The sequence below is a fragment of the Oncorhynchus masou genome, chromosome 32 (assembly GCF_036934945.1).
Source record: "Oncorhynchus masou masou isolate Uvic2021 chromosome 32, UVic_Omas_1.1, whole genome shotgun sequence".
Taxonomy (NCBI): domain Eukaryota; kingdom Metazoa; phylum Chordata; class Actinopteri; order Salmoniformes; family Salmonidae; genus Oncorhynchus; species Oncorhynchus masou.
In genome coordinates, this window is record NC_088243.1 from 22,364,867 (window position 1) to 22,377,617 (window position 12,751).

At 44.0% G+C, this 12,751-nt stretch overlaps 1 protein-coding gene across 1 annotated transcript in view; it reads right to left on the reverse strand.

Moving 5' to 3' along the window:
- Window positions 1-6,158: 6,158 nt before the first annotated feature.
- LOC135525715 (potassium channel subfamily K member 10-like) overlaps window positions 6,159-12,751 on the reverse strand; it is a 53,755-nt gene continuing 47,162 nt past the window's right edge. The window contains exons 3-7 of the mRNA XM_064953512.1: window positions 11,971-12,088; window positions 11,184-11,344; window positions 10,070-10,262; window positions 9,412-9,554; window positions 6,159-8,741 (exon numbers count right to left, since the gene is read on the reverse strand). Of these exons, the coding sequence (XP_064809584.1) occupies window positions 8,058-8,741; window positions 9,412-9,554; window positions 10,070-10,262; window positions 11,184-11,344; window positions 11,971-12,088 (1,299 nt within the window). The 3' untranslated portion in view covers window positions 6,159-8,057. The remainder of the gene's footprint in view (window positions 8,742-9,411; window positions 9,555-10,069; window positions 10,263-11,183; window positions 11,345-11,970; window positions 12,089-12,751) is intronic.

The window sequence follows — 12,751 nt, forward strand, 5'->3', positions numbered from 1 at the left end:
ACGCCGGTACCATAGTCTCCTCCTCCTCTCCCGCCGGAGCGGGGTTTTTTTTTGTTCAGAAGAAGGACGGGTCCCTGCGCCCATGCGTGGATTATCGAGGGCTGAATGACATAACAGTTAAGAATCGTTATCCGCTTCCTCTTATGTCTTCAGCCTTCGAGATCCTGCAGGGAGCCAGGTTTTTCACCAAATTGGACCTTCGTAACGCCTACCATCTCGTGCGCATCAGGGAGGGGGACGAGTGGAAGACGGCGTTTAACACTCCGTTAGGGCACTTTGAATACCGGGTTCTTCCTTTCGGCCTCGTTAACGCTCCAGCTGTCTTTCAGGCACTAGTTAACGACGTCCTGAGAGACATGCTGAACATTTTTGTTTTCGTTTACATGGACGATATCCTGATTTTTTCACCGTCTCTCTCGATTCATGTTCAGCACGTGCGGCACGCGTCCTCCAGCGCCTTTTGGAGAACTGTCTTTATGTGAAGGCTGAGAAGTGCACTTTTCATGCCGCCTCTGTCCCTTTTCTCGGTTCCGTTATTTCCGCTGAGGGCATTAAGATGGATCCCGCTAAGGTCCAGGCTGTCATTGATTGGCCCGTTCCTAAGTCACGCGTCGAGCTGCAGCGCTTTCTGGGCTTCGCTAATTTCTATCGTCGTTTCATCCGTAATTTCGGTCAGGTGGCAGCTCCCCTCACAGCCCTTACTTCTGTTAAGACGTGCTTTAAGTGGTCCGTTTCCACCCAGGGAGCTTTTGATCTTCTTAAGAATCGTTTTACATCCGCGCCTATTCTTGTTACACCTGACATCTCTAGTCAGTTTGTTGTTGAGGTTGACGCGTCAGAGGTGGGCGTGGGAGCCATTCTTTCTCAGCGCTCTCTCTGACGGCAAGGTCCATCCTTGCGCGTTTTTCTCTCATCGCTTATCGCCGTCAGAACGTAACTATGATGTTGGTAATCGCGAACTGCTCGCCATCCGCTTAGCCCTTGGCGAATGGCGACAGTGGTTGGAGGGGCGACCGTTCCTTTTGTCGTTTGGACTGACCATAGGAACCTTGAGTACATCCGTTCAGCCAAACGACTTAATGCGCGTCAGGCTCGTTGGGCTCTGTTTTTCGCTCGTTTCGAGTTTGTTATTTCTTATCGTCCGGGCTCAAAGAACACCAAGCCTGATGCTTTATCTCGTCTCTTCAGTTCTTCTGAGGTCTCCACCGACCCCGAGGGGATTCTCCCTGACGGGCGTGTTGTCGGGTTGACTGTCTGGGGAATTGAGAGGCAGGTAAAGCAAGCACTCGCTCACACTCCGTCGCCGCGAGCTTGTCCTAGGAACCTTCTGTTCGTTCCCGTTCCTACTCGTCCGGCCGTTCTTCAGTGGGCCCACTCTGCCAAGTTAGCCGGCCACCCCGGCGTTCGGGGTACGCTCGCTTCCATTCGCCAGCGTTTCTGGTGGCCCACTCGGGAACGTGACGCGCGTCGATTTGTCGCCGCTTGTTCGGTCTGCGCGCAGACTAAATCTGGGAACTCTCCTCCTGCCGGCCGTCTCAGACCACTTCCCATTCCCTCTCGACCGTGGTCTCACATCGCTTTAGATTTTATCACCGGACTGCCTTCATCAGCGGGGAAGACAGTTATTCTTACGGTTGTCGATAGATTCTCTAAGGCGGCTCATTTCATTCCTCTCGCTAAGCTCCCTTCTGCTAAGGAGACGGCTCAGATCATTATCGAGAATGTTTTCCGAATTCATGGCCTTCCGTCTGACGTCGTTTCCGACAGAGGCCCGCAGTTCACGTCTCAATTTTGGAGGGAGTTTTGCCGTTTGATTGGGGCTTCCGTCAGTCTCTCGTCCGGCTTTCATCCCCAGTCTAACGGTCAAGCCGAACGGGCCAATCAGACTGTTGGTCGCATTTTACGCAGTCTTTCTTTTCGTAACCCTGCGTCTTGGTCAGAACAGCTCCCTGGGCAGAGTACGCCCACAACTCGCTTCCCTCGTCTGCTACCGGTCTATCTCCTTTTCAGAGTAGCCTCGGGTACCAGCCTCCGCTGTTCTCATCTCAGCTCGCCGAGTCCTGCGTCCCCTCCGCTCAGGCTTTTGTCCAGCGTTGCGAGCGCACCTGGAAGGGGGTCAGGTCGGCACTTTGCCGTAATAGGGCGCAGACTGTGAGGGCCGCTAATAAGCGTAGGACCAAGAGTCCTAGATATTGTTGCGGTCAGAGAGTATGGCTCTCCACTCAGAACCTTCCCCTTAAGACAGCTTCTCGCAAGTTGGCCCCGCGGTTCATTGGTCCGTTCCGTATTTCTCAGGTCATTAATCCTGTCGCAGTGCGACTTCTTCTCCCGCGCTATCTTCGTCGCGTTCACCCGGTCTTCCATGTCTCCTGTGTTAAGCCCGTTCTTCGCGCCCCCGCTCGTCCCTCTCCCCCCCCATCCTTGTCGAGGCGCACCCATCTACAGGGTTCGTAAGATTTTGGACATGCGCCCTCGGGGCCGTGGTCATCAGTACCTAGTGGATTGGGAGGGGTACGGTCCTGAGGAGAGGAGTTGGGTTCCCTCTCGGGACGTGCTGGACCGTTCGCTGATCGATGATTTCCTCCGTTGCCGCCAGGGTTCCTCCTCGAGTGCGCCAGGAGGCGCTCGGTGAGTGGGGGGGTACTGTCATGTCTTGTTATGTCTGTTCCTGTCCTTTCTCTTCACTCTGTCTCTCTCTGCTGGTCTTTTTAGGTTACCTTCTCTGTCTCTCATTCTTCAGCTGTTCTACATCTCCCCTAACTAGCTCATTCACTCCTTCCCACCTGTTCTCTCTTCCCCCTCTGATTAGGTCTCTATTTCTCTCTCTGTTCCTGCTACTTTCAGTGTCTGATTCTTGTTTGTGTTTTTGATGCCAGAAGCAAGCTGTCGTCCCGTTTGCTTCCACCTTGTCCTATCCTGTCGGAGTCTGCCTGGCCGGTGCATCCTGCATTATACTACGTTCTTTTGTTCCATTGACTACGTTGGAAGAGGATTTATGCCATTCCTGTTTTTCATTAAAGAACTCTGTTTTCTGTTAAAACCGCTTTTGGGTCTTCACTCAAGTACATAACATGAGTAGCACAACATTCACCTCGCAAGGTGATGGATGCGGAGCCTTAGCATGCACATGCTCCCACAAATGCAATATCGGTAGCCATGCCATAATGCAACACTGTGTGCAGATAATGAAGCAAGATTATTAGTTAACACCTGAGTGTGTGAGCATCACCACAGCACTAAGAGTTGCAGCATAACACATTATAGAACCAGTATGTAAGACATGATAACAAAATGCAACCGAAGATGAATTAATAGCAGGAGCTAATACATGATACTAGAATGAAGTATACAATATACTAATTAGTATACAGCACAATAGCATATGGAAGAATAATTGTCACTATGCTGTCACTGAATACAACTCGACTACAAGATGGACCAACAGGGAGGGACTACCTATGTAAAATGCATGACACATGATTAAACATGGCTAATGAATACAGGGCCTAAACCTACTGAAGCAGATAAGATGACTAACATGACTATTTAAGATAGTCTTTGAAGAGGTAGGGTTTCAGATGTTTTCTAAAGATGGGCAGGGTCTTTCTCTCTCTCATTGCAGCCCCTGGTCTACCCTGGTCCCACCGCTTCAATGTCATTTACATCCCCTAATAGAGGAGACACCGTGAGCCACCGGCACTGCAGCAACTCAGCATGACAACTATAGACTTAATTCTGGTTGACATTAATCATGGACCATTTAACAATGGAGTCATTGCCTATTCGAGAATATGTGGAACGCATACAGCGGTCTTTTTCCAACTCCATGATGTGAGTGCAACTGCATTGTCAGGACATGTTTTCAAATGTGTCTCTCATCAAACTGAACAAAATATTTGTGAGGAGTTGTCTGAATCATAATACATTTAGTGGGTGCTTATATTTGTCCTAATTGGCAATGTTTGCTTTTTTGCATATGCCACTCTCCCTGAGACAACCTCACAGCCACGGTCTGCTGTTCAACGGCAACCCCGGAGCAATTAGGGTTAAGTACCTTGCTCAAAGGTACATGGAAATATATTTTACCTTGTCAGTTTGGGGATTCGAACCAGCGAAGAGCAATTTCTCAAGCAAGAATTTTGCTAGGACTGTCTGGGAATGATCTGAGTGGGGAGGGGAATACTGAAAAGCATATGTTATTGGCAGAGAGGTTTGGAACTCTCTTCTCTTATTGGTCTATGCAATAATGCCACCAGGCATGCCAAAACTCCATCCCACCAATTCAAACAGCAAAGTACAAATCATTTCAAATTCCTTATATTAAGCAAACCAGATGGCTCATTTTCTTGTTTTTATTTATTTACGGAAAGCCAGGTGCACACTCAAACACTCAGACATAATTTACAAACAAAGTTTGTAAACACATGTGTTTAGTGAGTCTGCCAGATCAAAGGCAGTAGGGATGACCAGGAATGTTCTCTTTATATGTGCATGAATTGGAACCTTTTCCTGTCCTGCTAAGCATTCAAAGTGTAACGAGTACTTTTAGCTGTCATGGAAAATGTATGGAGTAAAATGTACATTTTAAGGAATGAAAATATAAATAGTAAAGTACAGATAGCCCCAAAAATGATTTAAGTAGTACTTTAAAGTATTTTTACTTTCTCAATGGAAAAGACGATAGGGGGAAAGAGACGAGGGAAGGCAGGCAAGTGGAGGTCGGCTCAAACTTGAAGGCAGCGGCAGCCATCTCTCTCATAACCCAACTACTTCTATTAGATATAACTTATGGCTTCCATTCCCTATTCTATTGAGTCTCCTTGATTAATTTAATTTGTGGTCCAGTCAGTAGGTTTTACCCAATCCAGCACGAAACACCACAAGTGACCCCAGCTGCCTGTAAGAGAGACACAGTCAGAGCCCTGGGGTATTATGACAGTTATCTAGCTCCTACACAATGTCAGGAGATGTTCTGTCGGTCAGTAGTTAAGTAACATTCTGCATTATGTTGCCATTTGTTTAGCATTACGCTGTTTCTTATAACTGGTATCTGTAGATAACTTATTATTTGTTATTTAAAGGTTGAACTCAAAATGGTGCTTGTTGTACATACAAACAAAACAAACACAACAAATATTTTAAATTATGAGCTAATTAGCTAATTAGTTTCAAACCATGTGTTCCTTCTCTACTTTTTCTCTTCTCTACTTTCGCAACTTTTTGAATGATGAATGACTGCTGAGAAACTAGCAGCACAGGAAGATTCCCTAAAAACAGAACTCAGTGAGTCTTGGCAAAGTCTTCACACACACGACAGTATACTTACATCAGGCATAGGCTATGATCAGTGGCAATTTTAGCATATATATCTTGGTGGGGCAAACTCCCCAAAAATTGTATAGTTGTATTTTTTTACGAGTTCCCGAGTTTGAGTTGAATGTTTATCCTTTTAATCTTGGAAAAGAGACCCTTAAACCAAGACTTGGGCCACACATCCACTGAATAGCAGGCTGGTGATTGCTTTGCAATACGCCACTGACTCCATCCAAACCACTCATTGTTGAATTTGCGATTTCCAACTTGTGTATTGTGTATGTACAATGGCCGATGAGCACCGATGCATTGTATCTGTAATTTCTCTTATGACAAGGATTTAAAAGGATTTGCCAGTAGATTGTCTATGATTCATGATGGTGACTGCTAGCTTGCTAGCTAATATTTTGAAAGAATGATGTTGACATGATCAGTCCAATCAAAGCTACTGTAGATATAACGTGATTTGAAGTAATTTTACCTGTGGACAATGACCTTGAGCCTTCTTGGATGGGCACTTCTAATGTAGCTCTATGACCCAAAGGGCTTGAATTTTTGAGCTCTCCGTGTAGATTTTGTGGTGACGTAGTGTCCCAATGAGTGACAGAACATTTAGTCATTCACGGCGCAATTAGAGAACATTAACATCCGCTATGCTGCGTATTTTCCACTGACTGGCCCACCAACACAAAAGGCACTGAGCCAGGCTGAAACACCTGCATTTTGGAGCTGCCATAACTCAAGAAAACAAAAAAGAGACCATGTTTGTATGCGGCTTTATTAAATCCAATTTTGTATTTAATTGTTTTGTTTGCAAACTCATATGTGACATGTATTAATGCTAAACCACCTGCCCTGAATGACAAGTCGCCACTGACTATGATCATATAGGCATCACAATTTGTCCTGGATTTACTTACAGTTCACCTAAGGTCAACAATGTGACCGGAAAGCAAAGCTAGCTATAAGTGAAAGTGTTCTGGAAGTCAAATCTCATAATTTCCTTAATCAGAAATCAAATTATGTTAATCACAGTTTTGGAAATAATGGTGGTTGTGGACTTTAAGAGACACATGGGAATGAAGTCACAGATGATACACTTGATAAGAAACTATTTCACAAAAGTAGCTTAATTTTCTTTAGTGATATTTATTCCCAGAAAGGTACTCACTACATGTGATGCAATGTTTGCACAAATAAATTGTGATCAACAAAAAAGACTGAGCAAAGACAATCCACTCGGGTTCTTAGAAAGGTCATTGTCATGGTAAGCCATTTTTTTAGAGGTTACAAACAAGTAGCTATTCATTATCAGAACTACATGCTGTGCAATCTATCCAGTATTGTTGGTTGTGGTTTTGATATGACGAGTGAGCCTAAGTCGCTACAGAAACAGCTTCTTTGACTATGCAGAAGACCACAGGGACCAAAGACAGAATTCAATGTTCCAAATACTAAAAATCCAATAATAATTTGTTACATCATGAATTAGAAAAATGTGCTTTAATCCGAATTTCAGTGGGGAGGCTACCTCATTCATACCAGAAAACATTCTGTAATTGTATTTGACAGAGTAAAGTTTGTATAGCCACCATTCAAAAAGTGTTTCTGATTACGAGACCTCTATTCCGTAATAGGACAAAATAAAAATGAACAAATAATATAAATAGCAAATTGGAACAAATTGACAAACATTTCATTGAGTAAAACCTCAGGAAGTACATCAATGAGACAAAGACATAGCAGAAGACCAAAAACATTGATCTGCGAAGTGAATACAGCTATAGGGTAAGTTCCTTCCCTGGTCTGGGTGAATGCAATGCATCGTCTGACTGTGTGAGGGGAAAACACCAACACATACAGTGCACAGCACATGGTGTGGACAAGAAAAGTCATATTCCATTTACTGTGAAAGAAAACATTAAACTGCAGGAAACTACAGTACACACATACATACTGTATGCTGTGTAAAATAATTCATAATTAAATCATCTTCAAGCAAAGAACAAAGTAACAAAATGTCATACTAACAAATCATTCTTATGATGTACAGAAATGAATTGGGTTTAATGGCCCTCAAAACCTCATAAGTATATATATTTTTTAATTGAATTGTTTTTAAACCCCAGCCCTTAAAATCCCTTAAATTTCTAGATGTTCCACTTCAAAAGTACTAAATGTTAATGCAGTACATTTCATTTGTTTGAAATTACAACAGGACAACTGGCCCTGAACTTTAAAGTTGAACTTTAAAGTTTCTATACTTTATATTGACAGCTTTAGAACACCAAATTCAGCAGCCTGGGCTAAAAATATCTGGTGTGAAATGAATAATAATAAGTAAAGATTTATATAGTTGGTACAAATTTAATTGGGATGGTGAAACACTAGTTCACTGGGTTACTTACTAACCTTTAGTTAACAAGGAGAAGATATATCCCACGTTGCGTCTTTTTTGTTGGATATTGTTGGGGGGTGGGGTGGGGCTGGGTAGCAAGTGGGTGTTCTTTAAAAAGGAAAGGAGATTCTGGTAGGTCCAGTACTATCCAAGAGAAAATAGGTCTTCACCAAATTAGACCCTAGCTTTGGTTTCTTTTCTCTCCACTTTTAGGCAACATTAGTCTTTACATTGCTAGAGCACAATGACTGATTTTGAACAGAACAGTCCGATTTACTCAGAACAGTCTTAACGTAGAAACAACAGCAAGGCACATTTTGAGACATAAAAAAAGTAGTATTCTCTCTCACTCAGTCTCGGTATCTGCACACTCTAGCTGGGACTCAAGCTCTATTCCTTCCAACATTCTAGCGTTCTCCCTCTCTTTGGCCTGAGCCAGTACAAAACCGTTCAATTTATTCATGCGCTCGTCTGTGTATTCTAAATTTGTAACGCTGGTGTTGCCCTTCTTCCTCTTGCCCCTTTCCTCCTCCTTCACCTCCTCCATGTCCTCCTCCCTCTTCTCCATTGCCTCGCAGGTCCTCCGCACATCATCAGGAATGTTACTCTTCAGGTCACGGTTCTTGGGTCTCTTGGTTAGCTTGGTGAGGGAGCGGAAGCGGAGGTTGAAGAGCTTATCGTCCTTTGATGAGGCCTGCTGTGTCTGCTCGCTGCCTCTCCGCTGCTCATAACAAAGCTCCCCTGCCCCTCGCAACCTCAAGTTATTCAGCTTGGTGTCAATGCTCTCCTGGGAGGAGGTCTTGAAGCAGCCCTGGTCCAGGCTGACAAACAAGGCCCTCTTCTGTGGGGAGAACATGTCCAGCGAGTGGGTCCTCTGCTCCAGGCCCAGCTGCCTGCGCTCCATGCTGCGGATGGTGGCGGCCCGCTGCAACTTATCGTGGATCTCCACACTCAGCCGCCGACGCGTCTCCCGGAACTCATTCTGCACATTGGCCTTCCACTCAGCAGCATGGACCTTGAACTCCCCCACCTGAAATCACACAAATATGGAGATTGAGGCATGAGGGTGGGGGGAGGGGGGTGCTTTGGAAATCTAATTGATTGGATCTTGTACAAATTCCCCCTCAGACAAAAGCAAGGCTCGTTCCATAGAAAGTCAATATCACTGTATCCATCCATACTGTACTTACAGATCAATAGCTCAGTAAGCACACTATTCACTCATCAGCCCAAACACTACCCACCGGGCAAAAACTGGTTGAATCAACGTTGTTTTCACGTCATTTCAACAAAAACATTTAATGTGATTTATGTTGAATCAACGTGGAATACTGATTGGATTTTAAAAAGTCATCAATCAACATAAGGGAATTTCATATTTTTTCCCACAATTTATAACCAACAGTAAACACGGTGACATGGTGGTTGAATTCACGTTAGTTGACAACTCAACCAAATGTTCATCAAAACTAGACATTGAACTGACATCTGTGCCCAGTGGGTAATGGATATCTAACCACTTCTCCCACACATCTGTCTGTCTATCTCAGTGTCTCAGGGGCTCCAGACAGGGGCATCAACGAGGCATAATAACAAAATAGACACTGAAGGAAGGCAGGGGAGGGAAAGAGTGACCTTTTAGTTTCCACTGCTTTAGATAATGTAATGACAGGCACTGTAATTGAATGAGCAGCACCCACCTCCTCTTTGGTCTTTTTAGACAGCACTCTGAGCCAGTCTCCGATCATGCTCAGGATCGCAGCGAAGTAGGCCAAACCCACCAGGATCCAGAACCAGACCAGGGGCTTGTACCACTTCATGTACTTGATCTTCCGATCCCCACCTGGGACAACAGTGGAAGAGTTGTTACATTGGATGCCAACTACTGGATCATCTACGTATATACATTGATGCCTGCTACTGCCAAATTATTGTCAACAATGAAAAATGTAGCACATAAAAAAAACATTTTAATTAAAGCCAGATTAGTAGGACCAGGGAGGCAGAACGTTTCAGTTTGACAAACACAAAGTTTGCATTTGGGTTTGAAATTCTTTTGGATTAGTCTTTCTCTAACATTCTCCTATATAAGATTGTCTGAGTTATAATTACAGGTAGTCAATTATAGCATCATTATTCACGGGATTATCAAATGCAATGACGACACAACAAAACATAAGTACATGACCTCTTGGGTTGATGGAGACTCCATTAGCTAATTTCATAGAGATAATCTAATTTCACATTACGTGGATTGAATGCAAATGCGAGAAAAGAGAAAACGGTGAGTAGAAACGGAGGACTAAACAAAGGTATGTCTAAGGCACATTACATAAACCTGCTACAACACTATCATACCTGCCACATAGTCCCCGATACCAATCGTTGTTAGCGTGATGACAACAAAGTAGATAGCATCCAGAGTCGTCCATCCCTCGAAATGTTTGAAAATCACCGCTGGGACACCGACGAAGACTATGCACCCGGCCAGGATGAAGAGTATGGTGGAAGTAACTCTGATTTTGGTCTGGCTTATTTGTTTCTGTTTTTGCTTCAGGACAAAAATGACATTGGTCAGAGGTGAACGGTAATCAACAAGAACTCAAAAGATAAAACTGTTTACTAAATAGATATTAACTACATTTCTCGCTGACAGACACAGTATGTTTGAAGATAATTAGTTTAGTCAATGCATCAATATCTATTAGACAAATCACTCCAGAGACCAAAGGGAAAAGCATCCAAAACCACTCTCCATTAATCCAGTAGGAAAAGCCTGATTCCCAAATTCCCCCGTTGTCACAGAAACTCAGTGTAGGAGTGCTGATTTAGGATCAGTTTTAGCTTTTAGATCACAATAAATCTGATTATATGGACAGGTATCAGCAGTCCTACTCTGAGACGTTTGATACATACAGCCTGCTTACAGAATCTCAAACAGGTCCTGGCCTTCTACCTTCTCAGCCTCCCTACTCCATCAAACACCTCTGCCCTCACTACAAAGAGCACATCGTAATCTCAGCCTCAGCGAGCCTGACTCATGTGTTAACTCCTTGGGGGGAATCCATTCACTGAGCCTGGCCTAATACCTGGATAACAGACGTATAGCCTTTACAGGGATGACTGTATCAAAGCCATTGTGCCGTGTACAGTGAATAAGGTCATTATGGGGTGGAGGTAATATGCTTGGTTTTCACTGTGGGAAGCATATTGCCTCTTTAGAGTCAATGGAACATTTTATGTTATTATAGTTACTGTTCGCTTACATAGCAGGCGCCAAATACTCATTTTCAAATACCCTTTTCTTCACCAAATAATTCATCAAACATGGTGTGTCTAAATTAATTTAACAGTCTGATCGAAAGTTGCTTAAGGTTAACTTGAATACACCTCTTGAAGCATCATGTGCTCATCTGCAGTTTCAGTAAATCCCGATGTACATAACCTTAAATTCTCAAGTAATCCAATTTACCCTGTATATCTTCTCCACCCTCAAGACGCTCTTGACAAATATGGTCCCCAGCTGGTCTCCGATGCCAGCCAGGAGGAACCCAAACAGTGGGATGCCAAATAAGGCGTACAGGATGCAGAAGATCTTCCCTCCCTCCGTACTGGGAGCTATGTTCCCGTAACCTGTCACAGTGGTGTTTTGTTATGCAAGGCCTGTGTTATGTTCCAGGAGTTGGAGGTTAGAGGTGAGGAAATAATCAGGTTGGACTCTGAGAACATGACATTAATTACAACCTGCAGTGAATGGAGAGATTGAACATGGGCGGGGATGACTAGAGCACAGACTGAACCAGCACGGTGGGATGTGTGTCCCTATCCACAGTGAGAGAAGCAGAGTAATTGTGTAAACAGATTAAATGGTATTCATATGTTCTGATAAAAACACACCCTAGTGACACTGTTCCTTCCCACCTACTGATAGAAAGCTATTATCATCAGTAAATTATGTACTGTGAAGACACGCTGTGAGACTTGAACAGTAAACACACACACACACACATTAGCATGAAGTACATCCTGAGAACGATGCATTATTTTTTCCAGTCTTTCTTTTATCCATTTCCCTGCTAGCACACATTGCATTACAGTTGTGTAACATTGACAGAGCTCCACTTGAAGTACATTGAGTCACAGCACCTGTAGGTTACCTCATAGCCTACACATCAAAGTAGACTAGTGCTATTGCTGTATTGTACTCAGTTAATCAGAGGAGCGAGCCACGAGTTAATAGGTTTGGTGGTGGAGGATACCTATCGTTGTAATCACGGTCCCCGCAAAGAAGAAGGCACTTCCCAGGTCCCAGTGACTGGAGTTGTAAGATGTGTCTCCGATCGGACTGACTCCTGCACTGACAGCATCTATGGCATGCTGGGAAAGAGGAAGAGAGAAACAGACAGAGCTAGTTATCTTAACTGGTTCATAGCATACAGTTCAACGTGTAGTTTATCTACTTAAACATACAAATGAAGAACAAAATGAACCCAGAACCAAACACAGTTGGTTGATATCTTAGCACCAATGGATAACCAGTTATCTTTCAACACATGCTAGAGAGTAAAGAGGACAGTACCAAAAAACACCTCAGATGATGTAAAGACAAAACCATAGGCCTAACACGTGTCTGACTGCATTTATTAGCCAATATAAACTCATCATACACACCATACCATACACACCATTGGTTATTTAATGCATGTGAGAGCAGATGACTGATGACTCTCTCTTCAGATGAACCTGGAAGGTCACCAATGGTGGGAGGACAGAGGAAGTGATGGGACAGAGGGAGGGAAGGACAGATGGAAGGGAGAGGCTGTGAAGCAGGACAGGGTGTGGTGGTGATCAGTGTTCTCCACAGTCAGTTGTGTGCTTGTGGCGTGCAAGGCATGCAGTAGCAGGGGTCTGGCCAGGTGTGTGAGACTCAGAGTCAGCCAATCTAAAGGGTTGGGTAAACACTGTTAAGGTACATCCCTAAGGATCTGGTGGGGAGGGATCACTTCCTTTGTAATGATTACTATCAGGACATCATGGGCT